At 39.5% G+C, this 13,988-nt stretch overlaps 2 protein-coding genes across 2 annotated transcripts; one reads left to right on the top strand and one right to left on the bottom strand.

The window, feature by feature from the left end:
* Window positions 1-4,939: 4,939 nt before the first annotated feature.
* On the top strand, window positions 4,940-10,776 carry LOC134794354 (uncharacterized). The gene is made up of 8 exons (XM_063766152.1): window positions 4,940-5,941; window positions 6,378-6,535; window positions 6,900-7,008; window positions 7,233-7,318; window positions 7,649-7,789; window positions 8,184-8,283; window positions 9,750-9,902; window positions 10,660-10,776. Exons 1-8 carry the CDS (start codon window positions 5,311-5,313, stop codon window positions 10,758-10,760), a joined length of 1,479 nt encoding a protein of 492 aa, XP_063622222.1. The 5' UTR covers window positions 4,940-5,310; the 3' UTR covers window positions 10,761-10,776.
* Window positions 10,777-11,490: 714 nt separating this feature from the next.
* On the bottom strand, window positions 11,491-13,807 carry LOC134794394 (3-ketodihydrosphingosine reductase). Its single transcript, XM_063766203.1, has 3 exons — window positions 13,206-13,807; window positions 12,419-12,660; window positions 11,491-11,983 (listed from the first exon to the last, which is right to left on the bottom strand). The coding sequence occupies exons 1-3, from the start codon at window positions 13,747-13,749 to the stop codon at window positions 11,777-11,779; spliced, it is 993 nt and encodes a 330-aa protein (XP_063622273.1). The 5' UTR covers window positions 13,750-13,807; the 3' UTR covers window positions 11,491-11,776.
* Window positions 13,808-13,988: the final 181 nt, after the last annotated feature.

Genomic DNA, 13,988 nt, shown 5'->3' with positions numbered 1-13,988 from the left:
GCATTTATGTAATCTCTTATCAGCCGTTCATGTGCACAACTTATTATGTTGTGGGTTGCAAGTGCATTATTTGTCCTTGTTTTACTATGTGATTTTTATGAATCTGGTCCATGCAATTATAGTACTTGGTACTTGTATATCTTCTCAAGAAATATAAATGATCCTCGATCCTACTGAAGATGTGTCTTTGTACCTATTGTGTTAAAGTCGTTACTAGATTTATAGGTAGAAGGTAGAAGTACCTACCTATATGTACCCGATTTAAAAACTTGAAATATGTACATATTTATTACCTACCTACCTAAACCTAAGGAATTAGGTAGGTACATAAGAATATTTCTCGTGTGCATGTGCATGATGCTTTTTGGTCAAATATGCTTAATAAGTGCATATGCCTAAAACTATTATTATCAATTAACTCATTATAACAATAGTACCTAATTTTCAGTGAGTTAATAATGGCTTAAATAAAGCCTTTGACACCTTGAAAGTGAAGATTCATTTCAAATTTCGAATAGCAAATATTTTACATTCTTCTGACACCGGACCACACAAAAGCGGATATGGTGTCCATGTCACGAGCCCTCATTAAACACATCGAACTAGCCACCTGAATCATGCATTGTATTTTGATTGGCTATTTTGTCTGTCGTCGAAGCACGTGTGTAATTGGCACTTTAATCGCACCCGCCTTGTTCTCTGGCGTTATTATTGCATTATTGTTTGAGGCCAGACATATACCTTAAGGGGCCCACTGATTAACAGTCCGCCGGATGGTATCTGCCTGTCAGTTGTTCGGAACTGTCAACTTTTTGTTCTAACTGACAGGCCGATTCCGTCCGGCGGACTGTCAATCAGTGGGCCCTTTTACTACAAGTTGTGGCTGTGTTAGCGACCCCATCGAATTTGGTCTGTGTCATTTAGAGTTACAGGGTGAAATGTGGTATGCATATTTTTTAGATTCTTAATTTACCTCTTAAAATTTATTTATTTAAGTATCAAATTTCGACTCGATCGATCCAGTAGTTTCGGAGCAAATTGGCTGTGACACCGTGTGACAGACGGAGAGACAAACAGACACACGAGCAGGGGGGTGTCACTACGCAGTTTAGGTACATTTGGCCGGCGCCCTCCCGGGCAGGGCAGGCGTATGGCAGTGGGCTGCCGCTCGACCGCACGATAGTCGTGTCACGTGACGCTCGTGCAATGAAGATTCACCGTTCGTGCGCGGTTATAAGTTTCAATTTTGTTGCAGGCGGCGAGTATAGGTATAATTTTATACCTAAAGCTGACTTTTGTGAAGGAGTGAATCTTCTGTACGGTAGTACTATTAGTTATTCTGTGATACGAGTTCATTAAGGCCGGGTTTCGTTTTTTTTCTTTTGAGGTAGGGATACAAATTATCCTCACTGTATTATAGGTACGGGAGGTATTGTCTTTCTTTGTAAATGTCTGTGCCAGTATGTGACCTAAACCCGTCACCACATTAGACAACACGTATGCCAAGTCAGTAAAATGACACGCAGCTGTTGTGTACCTGGTCATTAATTCTCATTGCTCACCTAGCTACATACTTGCTTTCCAATAACCACCTAATAGGCCGTAAAATGCTCAATATTAAAGCTTAATAATATAATAATACACTTTTTTTAGCCGGTCGATGCGTATAATATGTTCCTATAAGCAGGGTTGGGCAGTATTTCAATTACATGTATTTGAAATACATTTTAGTATTTTGTATTTGTATTTCAAATACTACCTGGAAAAGTATTTTGTATTTGGTATTTCAAATACTGCATTCACATATATTTTGTATTTCAAATACTTCAGGCTTCAAAATACATTTCTTCAAATACATTTTATTAAATTCTATGATCCTAAAATGGAACGTTTTTTTAAATATAATGTACGACTTGTACGAGGGCAAATAGGTACAATGCGCGAGCTATTCTGCGCGGAACTTTTCGTCAACAGCCAGGGGATAGGGTCATTGCAGTAGTTTCCGTCCATGCTCTAGTTTTCGAGCACTTGACAGATTAGCAAATAATATATTTCATTTTTAATTTACTATTTGCGAAATATAAGTTTTATATGTAGACAGTTATATTGTTTAGCTAAGGATTGAAATCAGTCCAAATTTGTGCAGCAGTGTAGGTTTATATTAAAATTTCGTCAAGTGGACGAAAACTAGAGCTGAACGAAAACAAGCGCAATTACCCTATAAGTTTAAAGGAAACGATATTCATTAAAAAAACTAAATGATTAAACAAAAAAAAAATGAAAAGTATTTTGTATTTTGTATTTGAAATACATTATTTTAAACACAGTAATTTGTATTTTGTATTTCAAATACCAGTCACCAAAGTAGTTTGTATTTGGTATTTCAAATACTTTAAAAAATGTATTTTGTAATTTGTATTTGAAATACGTGGAAGCCAGTATTTTGCCCAACCCTGCCTATAAGAGACACTTTAACAACCCACATTCGAACATTAGAAGTCAGTATCATTCGTTAACTCCACCTCCACCTCACTAATTTTCCAGTATAGGGGACCAGAGTACGGATATGATGGCGGTTCTTGTCTACGTGACAGCGTGATAAAACAGTGTCCGTCACTTTCTATCCCACGGTGTTCGAAAGTGACAGTTATTTTATCACGTGGATAAAGATGGATAAAGCCATCCATAATACGTACGCCGGCTGAGGGTGTTTTGTTGTGTATGTATGTAGGTAACGTAACATAATCCAGCGTCGACCCAAAGGACCGTTAGGTTAGGTTAGGTTAGGTTGTAGTGTTGTACCATCCCCCACCATGCTCCACACCGATGGACAGTTAAGAGTGTTGCTTTTTGTACCTGGTTTGTAAATACTACCCGCGTTAGCTTCAAGTTGGCCGTTAGCCCGTTACGCCCGCTTCCCCGCCCCACCCCCTCTGACGCCACTCCTATCCACTCGGCTACCACAGCTTCACAACTGCTTTTATGCCTTAAGTTTTATACAATCACAAAAATTATTAAATAAAGTAGGTAAGCATTAAAAATAAAATACAAAGTATTTTTTGTCGACAGTACTAGTAATTGTACCTGTGATGTAACGTAATCATGTTAAATAAATAAATAAATAAATAAAATAAAATAAAAATTGTTTATTTCAGATTTTTTTTTAACAATCCATATTTGTGTTAGTCTACTTATATCTAAACTTAAAAACTACATGTTAGTAAATATGTGTGAATACATAATTAAATTAGAATTCTAAGCCCTACCCGTCACAATACTGACCCAATATTTTAATATCGGACAGTCGAGGCGTCCAGCCACCATCCTCAGGATGTTATTACTGTCTCTCACTCGTCGCAGGAAAGAGGCTACCCTCTTGCGTCTGATGGCATGTAAGCCATCCGTGTGCGCCTCGGCAAACATGCCTGATATGACGCACTGCAGCGACGAGGCCGCTTTAACAACATCCTGAAGATATTATTGTACTGTATACGAAGCGTGTTGTAAACGCGCTTCGTATGTTTCACCCATAGACTGCACGAGTAGAAGGATGTACAAAACGCTTTAAGAGCCCTTCAACGTGCACACTAGCGCCACAGCTAAATAATCGTGGTTATTTAAATTTAACGAAAGATATTGAAAAAAGGGGGCCGCTACGTACTGTATTGTGTATTTAAGTATCTTTTGAATACTAGTTTTTATGTTGCTGGTTTCTTCAATCTAGGAACTCAAAACAAAAACGGCCGTTTTAACTTTGGACGCATAGATTGACGAATCCAGCAACATAAAAACTAGTCTGATGTATTCAAAAGACACTTAAATACACAATACAGTACGTAGCGGCCCCCTTTTTTCTATATATTTCGTTAAATTTAAATAATCACGATTATTTAGCTGTGGCGCTAGTGTGCACGTTGAAGGGCTCTTAAATAGTGTAAGCTTCATTTCCTTCGTACATCGTGCAAATCTACGGATGAGCATGTTGCCTCTGACGGCTAGGGCCCTTCTCTCTCTTTCAATATCAAGGTCATCCTCTAAATTCTCTGTGACTATATATGTGCCCTAGATACTTAAACGCGGCCAACTCGAAGTGAACGGGTAGTATTTTTTACTACCAAACATAAATGTATAAAGGGTCTTATCGTATAACTTAGGTAGTAACTAATAAAGTTATGGCGCTACTTCAGCTGTCAGTTGCATCTACAATATCTTGCCCATAGTATTACGGATCTCGAGGCCAAAGTTATTCGGTTTCTGTCTCAACTAGCTCTAGCTAAGCAATAGATACAACTGCTCTAAATGCCCGACAGGCACCTATTTCTGTCTTACGACCGTATTAAAGTACCCACTGACCTTTATTTACCTGTGCCTACCCAAATACCTAGTCCCTACACTAACAGTGGACTAATTAATCACCGACATCGCCAACGTAGTTGAAGAAATTAGGCCAGGAGAATCATGGATTGGCCAAACCTACGACATTGCTTTTGATATAGGTATATACCTAGGTACCTATAATACCTACCTATAAATATCTCGGTTAATACAGTCGAGTTCATATTTAAGTAGGTATCACTTACTTTTCCCCTCCACCAGCCCAAGTTGGAAAATTCATCTAATGTTATATCCTCCTGGATCTCAGAGGCCTATATAAAAGACAAACTTCAATATTTATGTTGAACTTTCTTACTTATTTATTTATTTTTTCTTACTTTTTTTCTTATTTTTTATTCTTTTTTCGTGTCTTTGTTTAATAAAAATTAAACAAAGACACGGTTCCAAATTCAAAAACAACGCTTCTGGGATCCAGGGGGCTATACCTATAAGAGACAGAAGTTGGAATAAGCTTCATGCCAAGTCTTTCTGAGGTACTGCATCAGCTAGGTTCTTTGAAGAAAGAAAGTACCATAAGTACGCGATTGTGCGACGCAACGCTTCGTGTGTCCATCGCCTTAGCTTACAATAAATTACTAGTATGACAATATACTATTTGCGGTCAACGGACATGTGGAACGAATTAACGAACCAAATCATTTTCTAAACATTTAATTACGCACATTACATCCGCCATGGCTTCCCCGCGGAATCCGTCAAGTGCATCGCAGAGTGCAGTTGGCCTTGCACTCTTCCATACGCGTACCCTCATTTATAAATAGGAAACTAGTGCGAATTGTATTCATGAACGAATACAGGAGGCTGTTATCGTTTTTATTATTGCATCTGTTTGTGGTATTTCTGAGATCGGATGAACAGGTTTACATATATTAAAAGGTGACGATATCGAGCGTGTTCTTACCTAAGGATATAGAAATGGGTCAACAAATCAATCGACTGATTATTATCTGCATAATTATATATACAGCAGCGATAAATGGAGAAAGATGGTATTCAGCGACGATATTCGAAAACCGCTCAAACCCAGTCCCGGAAACAGGAAATACATTTAGAAGTAACTACATCCATGATGCTGAACACCGATATATGCCGTCATCAATTTATAACAGGACGATAAATGAATGGAGAGGTATTACGAAAATCGCAAACGCTACTGATGGAACTTCGCTTGACTACGGCTATCGAAAGGGCGAAGTTTTGTCCCAAAATTACCAAGACCTGGCGATTGACAAACCAAAAAATAAACTGTTACCAACCTACCAATACAACAACACTATACACAACATAAACTTGTTTAGACATACTCAACAAAAGAGAAAAGTGATAAGGAAAAGATGTCCAGCATTGCGGCCGAGACAGAAGAAACAATTGAACAACGAGAAGACGAAGAAGTTTCTAGAAGTGTTTGAAGTAGTGGAGTTCGATCACGTCGCTTGTACGTCGAGCAGCGGGTTGGAAGGAACGTGCCTGCATGAGTATGATTGTGTTAATGCTGGAGGATTGCCGATGGGCAATTGTGCTGACGGCTATGGGGTATGTTGCGTGAGTGAGTATCCATCATCTGACTGGCTTACTGAGTTCGGGGCTTCGGGATACGCTTGAGACCGGCGGAGACGGGATACCGATTGTTATTCTACTCTATGATAGGCACAAGAATGTCGAAGGGCCAATAAGTGAACTAGTACAAATTGTTTTGCGATTATGCATTTAAAATCCCGAATCTTGATAAAGATCCCAATTCCCAATATAACTGTTTCGCCGCCTTCGATTAGAGTTTGGTGACAAGTTTCTGGATCCGATCAACGAATTAACGCCGCTGAAGATAGATCGCGGTCTGAGCATAGTCTGACATGACCAACATCTTTCGTCACCAGAAAAACCCTTCATATTTGTCGAATTTGCCAGAATTTTATCGACATGCAAATATTTGGTCAGTTTTTATTAGTTTCCCATACGAGATATTCTAATTACCCCATTTTCAGTTCAGTTCTCTTGCGACGACGCCACCGCCGCACCTACAGGATGGTTTGTTAACCCAGGCTTTCCCGATCCAAGTTCTGAGAGACTAGCCTGTGCCGTAACAGTCAACAAAACTTCAGTGGACATTAAACAGATTCGGCTGGACTTCTTTAATTTTGAGGTAGGAAAATTGACTACACATTTCATGTTTTATTAGGTATAGGTACCTTTGCGTGCTCACATAGACAAACCGCCCGGAAATGCTTTAAGCTAAACGCAGGATATACCTAGGTAACGGTTTTTCTCGATCCTAGTTTTTTTTTACACTAACTATCGGTACCAACATTATTCAAGACTAATATACTTAGGTATCTGAATGTTTAAAACGCATCGGAAATAATCTTCTTGTTAAAACAAGCCATTCGGAACTCATACCGAAAGCCGACCTTGAGTTTTGTAGAAGAACTGAAAAGAAAAATCAGCCCTAATGACAATGTGTTAAACCTAACAAATTAAGTTCAAATTTTATTTAATGAATGTTTCAGCTCCTACCGCCGACAGCGGGGTCCTGTGAGCAGGATCAATTCGTAGTATCAGGACAGAATGTGAACAGCATGATACCCATACTGTGCGGCGTCAACACCGGCCTTCACGGTATGTTCAACACTAAATGGTTCAACCAATCCAGGGAGTAGAGATAAGCGCCTTTTTATATACTTTCATAATTAGGTACCTACCTCTACCAACTCATACGTGCAACACTGTCGGAAGCCGGTGTTGCTCGAAGTGCAACATACATCATACTTCAACAAAAAAAATACCCCAAAGCACCTATCGTACCGCATTTTTCATAAATTTCACAATATTCATGTTTTCAGTTTACGTCGAGGTTGGTGACGTGAATGGGCCAATCACCTTATCCATCCAAACGGCTTCGGCGGAAAGCCGATTGTTTGCCATTAAGGTAGGTACGAAAAAGTTACATATAAACCAGGATCTCTAAAACTGTGTCGTACGAGCGGTATTGCTTCCCATCAGGCGTTTCGCCTGCTTGTTAAAAAAACTGTTACTCCAGTAAAAAAGGGTATTAAGGTACCTATCATACAAGTTTGTACACCTTTTCAAGGGCCACAGGTTCCTACCATTGTTGCCATAAGTAAACTGACAACTGTGGGTTCCTTATTGCAACGGCATAAGGCCTGCCAATGGTCAGAAAATTGTGTTTCTATTCGGTATTAGTAGGTACTTACGAAGAATTCTACCTATCCATTTATTGCGACGTTATTTGCCACAGGTGTCGCAGCTTTCCCCTAGCGACGACTTAGCGGCACCGGCTGGGTGTCTTCAGTACTTCAAAGGACCAATCGGATACTTGGAATCATTTAACTACCGTGACACATCTGACACATCAATAGCTAAAGCTCCATCTTATTTGGTATGGACTGCTTGTTACCATAGCTTCATCATGTCATAAGACAATCAAAATGCTCTCGATGGTCATCAAAATCAGTATTTCAAAGTTAGAGAAGGCTGTGGTCGATCACATGATAAGAGACCGCTTTCAAGTGGTTAATGGGCACTTGCGCTTTGGAAGACCATTGAATGTCGATAGTTAAACACCTCTTAGGTAGTCTTTGGATGGTTTATAAACTCTTGACATTCAGTCCCTTAATTTGGAAGGTCAGAGAGTAGTAAAAAAATGTGCTTACTTCCAATCTAACATTGGGAATAGAGGAGTAAAGAGGTGCCATGGCCAACCCCATACTTCAATTTTATCTCAATGAAGCTAAACTGTATCATTAATGATAGTCAAATAATTGTGATTTCAGAACAATCTTAATTATGCAATGTGCATAGAACGGGAACTTGGGTCTTGCAGCATCACGTACACAAATACGGGTATTATGCGGATCACTAATTACGATTCAGGTAATTAGGCATCTGAAAGGTTTCTGTACCTTCCAAATTTGTTTGCATTAGTCATAAATATAAAGGCCTGTAAAGATTTATTTTATTATACCTACGTCAATGACATCATCGCCGCACTCCCGGAATACCTGAGGTAGGTATTCGTGATTGGACCAGCTGACTACTTTTTAAATCCTTTATAGACAATCCGTGTAAGTCTTCGGAAGAAAAATATACCAGAGAGGTACATTGACATAATAGCTGACATGTACAGAAACGTAAAATCGGTAATTCGAACCACAGTGGGGCAAACCAAGCCAATAGCAGTTACCGAAGGGGTACATCAAGGTTCTGTGCTAAGCCCATACCTCTTCTGCCTGGTGATGGATGCACTCACTGAACATGCCCAAACCAAAGCACCATGGACGTTTATTTACGCAGACGATGTAGCTATCTGTACACCATCCCGAGAAGAGTTAGAAGTAGCTCTCGGTGACTGGAAACGTCAGTTGAAGGCGGGCGGCCTGATGCTGAGCATCGCGAAATCCCAATACATGGTGTGTAACGAACCAAACCCGCTTGAAGACCCTCTCATTATCGATGGACAGCAAGTCACTCGGTGTGACGAATACAGATATTTGGGTACCATGGTGCACAGCTCAGGAAATTTGGAGGGAAACTTGCAGCACCGGATCGCCGCTGCCTGGCTGAAGTGGCGGGAAGTCACTGGCGTTACCTGTGATCAGAGGATGCCCGTGAAGCTTAAGGGCCTAGTCTATAAGAGCATAATAAGACCGGTTCTGACCTATGGGAGTGAAACATGGGCTATGACGCAGAGCCATGTCCGATCTGTCCAAGTCGCCGAAATGAAGATGCTCCGGTGGATGTGCGGGGTAACGAGGCTCGATAAGATACGCAACGAGTACGTTCGCGGTAGCCTCGGAGTACGTGATATCGCCGATAAGCTACAAGAGAGCCGACTGAGATGGTTTGGGCACGTAAAAAGACCTCCTGATTACATCGGGAATGTTGCTATGGATCTGAACATTGTCGGCTCCAGAGGAAGAGGAAGACCGAAGATGAGATGGGCAGACACCATAGCAAAAGACATGAGGGCCTGCGACGTTTCAGTAGACGACACGTCCGATCGCGCGAAGTGGAGAGAAAAGACCAGAAAAGCAGACCCCACAATCAGATGGGAATAATAATGCTGAGGAGAGAGAGAGATAGACAATCCGTGTAAGAGTCATGTAAAGTAGCACTAAAATCTTCGCTGTCGTAACGAGTTTTACTGATACAGTATTATGCTGATGGGTGATGTTGCGATCATGAACGTATGGCGCAAGAGACCATAAAGGTTTCGCCTACATTCTACTCGTACATATATAAGTCTAACTCATAGGTACTTACTTACATATTTTGTTCTCCTATGCGAACCATTCATACCATCTTGCGTGAATAGACCTGTACCTACATATTGTTTACAGACGGCTTACCAGTTATCCCCCCGGGTCAAGCTGGAGTGGAGATTTTCAACTGCCCGAGCGACTGGTTGCTAATGTCAGCGGCGAGGCTTTGCGGGGACCGGCTGAACGACGGTTCAGTTCTGCAGGACTTTGCTCTTGATGCGCCGATTACAGGTACAGAACTATTATCTGATCAAGTTCAAGATCGCTCGATTAACTAAAAACCCTTCCTGAATGGCTCGATAGCGGACTCATTTGCCAGATCTGGCCCCAATTTCACCACGGTGACAGGTGCGACAATTGTAAAATCACTGTTGCTGACGTCACAGGCATCCATGGGCTACGGTTACCACTTACCATCGGGCGGGCCGTATTCCTGTTTGCCACCATCATTGTATTATTTAAAAAAACTTTATTATATCGGAAAAAAACAGATATTTCTTTTGCGAAGTTTCTGACAATTGTCAAGATTTAGAAGAATTGTAGGTAATTCTTAACAGGTAATGAGTTATATGTCGGAATTTCGTGACAATTGTAGTGTTTCTTGTGACAATTGTCATAAACTTAGCAAGAGAAATATCTGTTTTTTTCCGATATAATAAAGTTTTTTTTAATAAAACAATTATGGTGGCAAACAGGAATACGGCCCGCCCGATGGTAAGCGGTAACCGTAGCCCATGGATGCCTGTGACGTCAGCAACAGTGATGTTTTACAATTGTCGCACCTGTCACCGTGGTGAAAATGGAGCCTGGAGTTGGAAGAGCTTTATACAAACTATTCATCCAATAAATAGGAACCTAAAAGATATTAATATTAATATATACTTTTTATGTAACTTTGTTGTTGCACAGCTGTCACTTTGGAGAAATGAATAGGCCCCCCCTTACCAGTAGGTATATTATACTTATATTTGTTTGTTTATTGTTTCAGATAATGGCGCAGGCCCCATAGTTGTGTGGTTCAGGTCCGATGAAGGATATGTTGCTCGCGGTTTTAGATTACAATATCAACAAAACTCATGTAATGCTTAAACGTAGAAAACCAGTGTACTTAGGGTCGGTTGCACGTTGCACCAAACCGTCTGTCACCGTTAAAGCGTTCGCTAAATTTTATTATATGGGAAGTTTCATAGATCTCTGCTGCGTGATATTGATCAGTCTGTTATCTGTTGTTGGTGCAACTGGCCCTTAATGTAAGCTAAACACCTATTGATAAAAACCCAAAGGTTTTTACAATTTGTCTGTAGGTAATTTAAGGGATTTTGATTGGTGAAGCTGGCTACGCACACACCTGCCGCAGGGCAGGGATTCAATCCTCAATTTATCCCCATTATCTATAACAACATTATAAGCCATTGGGAAACTCACTTACCTACCTATTTATTTACTGTATTCTCGCGAAATAATTTAGAAATCAATTGGACTTCCAAAAGAGCAAGTGTTATTTAAAGGTCATCATTTTATAGAAATTTGACTTATAAAGTAACACTTGCACAGTTTGGGTTATCAAACTCACAGCTTGGTCTAACTCTATAATCCCGGAACTGCTTTGACCTTCGCGCTAACGTCATCGGCCCTGCAGCAGGCGTGTAAGTAGCTGGCTTAAGTAAACTCAACAATATTAAAGAACTACTTATGAAAGTGAAAATAGTTTTATTAAGTAAGTAACTCTTCTTAAAAATATTAAATAAAATGTGTACTTAAAAGTTTATTACGACATAACTAAATATCTAATAAGTAATAACATCAATACTTGTGAATGCATACCAAAATAAATTAAGTCAGTCGGTAAACAGCCATTTTCCTGTACTGGCCACTTCCTAAAGAACCTCTTTCCCTTTATGCCCCTCATGCCCCTAACCCTTCCCCTTACAATACCAAAACTTTAGCGCACTCGAAGTTTGATATGCATCAATACAAATTTATCAAACTTATCAATAAATAGTATTTCACCCTCTAGAAATGCAGCAAATACGGAATGTCAGGAGCACTTCTGATTATTGAAAGTATTTTAAATCCAAATCCAGAAACTGAAACTGTGACTTATCTTATTTATTCTTCGGAGTCTCCTTTTTCTCTTTCAAGCCGTCCCAGACTATTTTGTGAAAGGACAACAACACACCAACCATGATGGTCCGTAGAATCCCCAAGCAGGATATTTGCACCAGTATTTGGCTCAAGCTGTCTATGGACCCGCAGAATAGAAGAGACATTAAATTACCACTGAACCCGAACACTGAATACTTTCTTCCAGTCTGAAAAGTAAACATGAGTTAATAAATATGAGAATAGATTTAAAATATTTGTTTTTTAAATAATGATTGTCATAAAGTAATTCTGTACTTTGTATTATAGCTTGGAATAGATTGGTTTTAAATTTAAATTAGCTTCCTGTATTTCTGCACTTTTCCATAACAGTATAAATTAATTACTATCATGCTGTCACTGATTGATTTAATACATGTGAGTGCCCGGAACCCGCTCGGCGGGCACTCTGTTCTTAGTAGCTTTCTCCTACAAAGCAGGGAAACGTTAGAATCGGCTACATGTGTAGAGCTACAAAAATGTTGGCAGTAAATTTGTTAATGTAGACATTGTAGACATTAAACCAATTAGTAATAATATGTTATGTAAGGTAGTTAAATTTCTCTTAATAATCATCTTTGTCATTGAAATAAACATGATCTTACCAAAGCATCATGTACCATTTTCTTGCCAACCATCTCTGCTGACTGCAGCCCACCACTTCCAGATATAAGCATAGTTTCCTTAGGCTTTGTCAAGTTTTCATTCTTCAGGCCAGGGGTGTCTGTATCAGGCGGGAAGGCCAGCGTCAGGCGCACCCCAGTGCCTAGCAGTTCCATGAATAGAGTTTCAGCTAAGCCTCGAACTGCCCACTTTCCACCGCTGTAGGCACTGTAGCCATAAATGCCTGAAATATAAAAATATACAAGAAAGTCAGCACACATTTATCCCACCAAGTGGCATAAGTCATTTTTGAGTTGTTGGAATTTCGATTTTATTTTAATTAATCAAATTTAAAAACACCATTTATTATTATCATCATCTCCTTGCATTATCCCGGCTTTATGCCAGGGAGCCGGGGGTCCGCTTGGCAACTAATCCTGAGAATTGTTGTAAGCACTAGTTTACTAGGCATTTGGCAAACCATCATTTATTATAGTCAGAAACTAATATGGACTTAAAGGAATATACTCTAGGGAAAACATCCAAAGATGTGAAAACAGACATATTTAGGCTGATCACAGAAATAAGTATCACATAAAAACATGCTAATAATTGTTTAGTTTATATTTTTTATTGTTGAACTTTTTGGCGAACAATAAAGAATATTTTATTGATAGACAACTGATTAGGGCTTACAAGGTTTCAAACACCACTAGCTAGGCTTGGACCACTGACTATCATTCATTATTTATTTTTTCACTAATAAAGTAGGTAGCAATTGACACTTACCAACCAATGCAGCTTCTGATGCTACAAATACGACAATCCCTTCGCTCCTCTGCTTCATTCCAGGTAAAACATACCTTGTAGGATATGCCGTGCCAAAGTAGTTCAAATCAATCATTTGTTTAACATCGTCAACCTTCATTTTATCGAATTCTCCACAAATGCACATTCCGGCAGAATTGATTAGCATAAAAATTGGACCCATAGAAGCTTCTAATTCGGAAAAACATTTTGATATCGCGTTGTAGTCTGATGTTACATCTAAGGCTGCGAATTGTATCTTTTGCTCTTTGTCCGTACATTTCGCGACTATCTCAGTAACTGCAGAGGTCAGTTTGCTAACATCTCGACCAATAATTGTGACGTCGGCTCCCAACCTGGCTGCTTCTGCTGCTGCAGCTTTGCCAATGCCACTGGATCCTCCGGTCACAACTACATGTTTACCTTTCAAATCGGTGTAAACAGTTTGCTTCTCTGATGAATAATATACGGCAAAGGCTAAACCAACTATAACAGCTAATATTAAGAGACCTATTATAATATACATGATCGAAATATTTTTTTTATCGGTTAGATTTGGGTTTGGGTTGGTTTGGGACGGCTTTTTATTGTCAAATTTGACAGTTACACAATCGCTTTTTTTTTGTGGTTTGTTGGTATGGACCAAGGACCAAGTATAGACTGAACTGAATGCCAAAGTTACCCACAGCCACAGCCAATTGTATGTTTGAAATCCTCTTCACTTCATACCTGAGCTTTTTTGGGCAATTTATTTTTAAGTTTTGT

This window comes from Cydia splendana, chromosome 10 (assembly GCF_910591565.1).
Source record: "Cydia splendana chromosome 10, ilCydSple1.2, whole genome shotgun sequence".
NCBI classification, from domain to species: Eukaryota; Metazoa; Arthropoda; class Insecta; order Lepidoptera; family Tortricidae; genus Cydia; species Cydia splendana.
This window is presented reverse-complemented; position numbering and strand designations above follow the sequence as displayed.

What these genes read in the sequence shown, in the direction of transcription:
- LOC134794354 (XM_063766152.1), top strand. Translation starts at nt 5,311, where the DNA reads ATGGGTCAACAAATCAATCGACTGATTATTATCTGCATAATTATATAT. An exon ending in CTATGGGGTATGTTGCGTGA is followed by an intron (nt 5,942 to 6,377) that starts GTGAGTATCCAT and finishes CCCCATTTTCAG; the next exon opens with TTCAGTTCTCTTGCGACGAC. An exon ending in CTAAAGCTCCATCTTATTTG is followed by an intron (nt 7,790 to 8,183) that starts GTATGGACTGCT and finishes TTGTGATTTCAG; the next exon opens with AACAATCTTAATTATGCAAT.
- LOC134794394 (XM_063766203.1), bottom strand. Translation starts at nt 13,749, where the DNA reads ATGTATATTATAATAGGTCTCTTAATATTAGCTGTTATAGTTGGTTTA. An exon ending in ATCAGAAGCTGCATTGGTTG is followed by an intron (nt 12,661 to 13,205) that starts GTAAGTGTCAAT and finishes TTTATATTTCAG; the next exon opens with GCATTTATGGCTACAGTGCC. An exon ending in AAATGGTACATGATGCTTTG is followed by an intron (nt 11,984 to 12,418) that starts GTAAGATCATGT and finishes TTTACTTTTCAG; the next exon opens with ACTGGAAGAAAGTATTCAGT.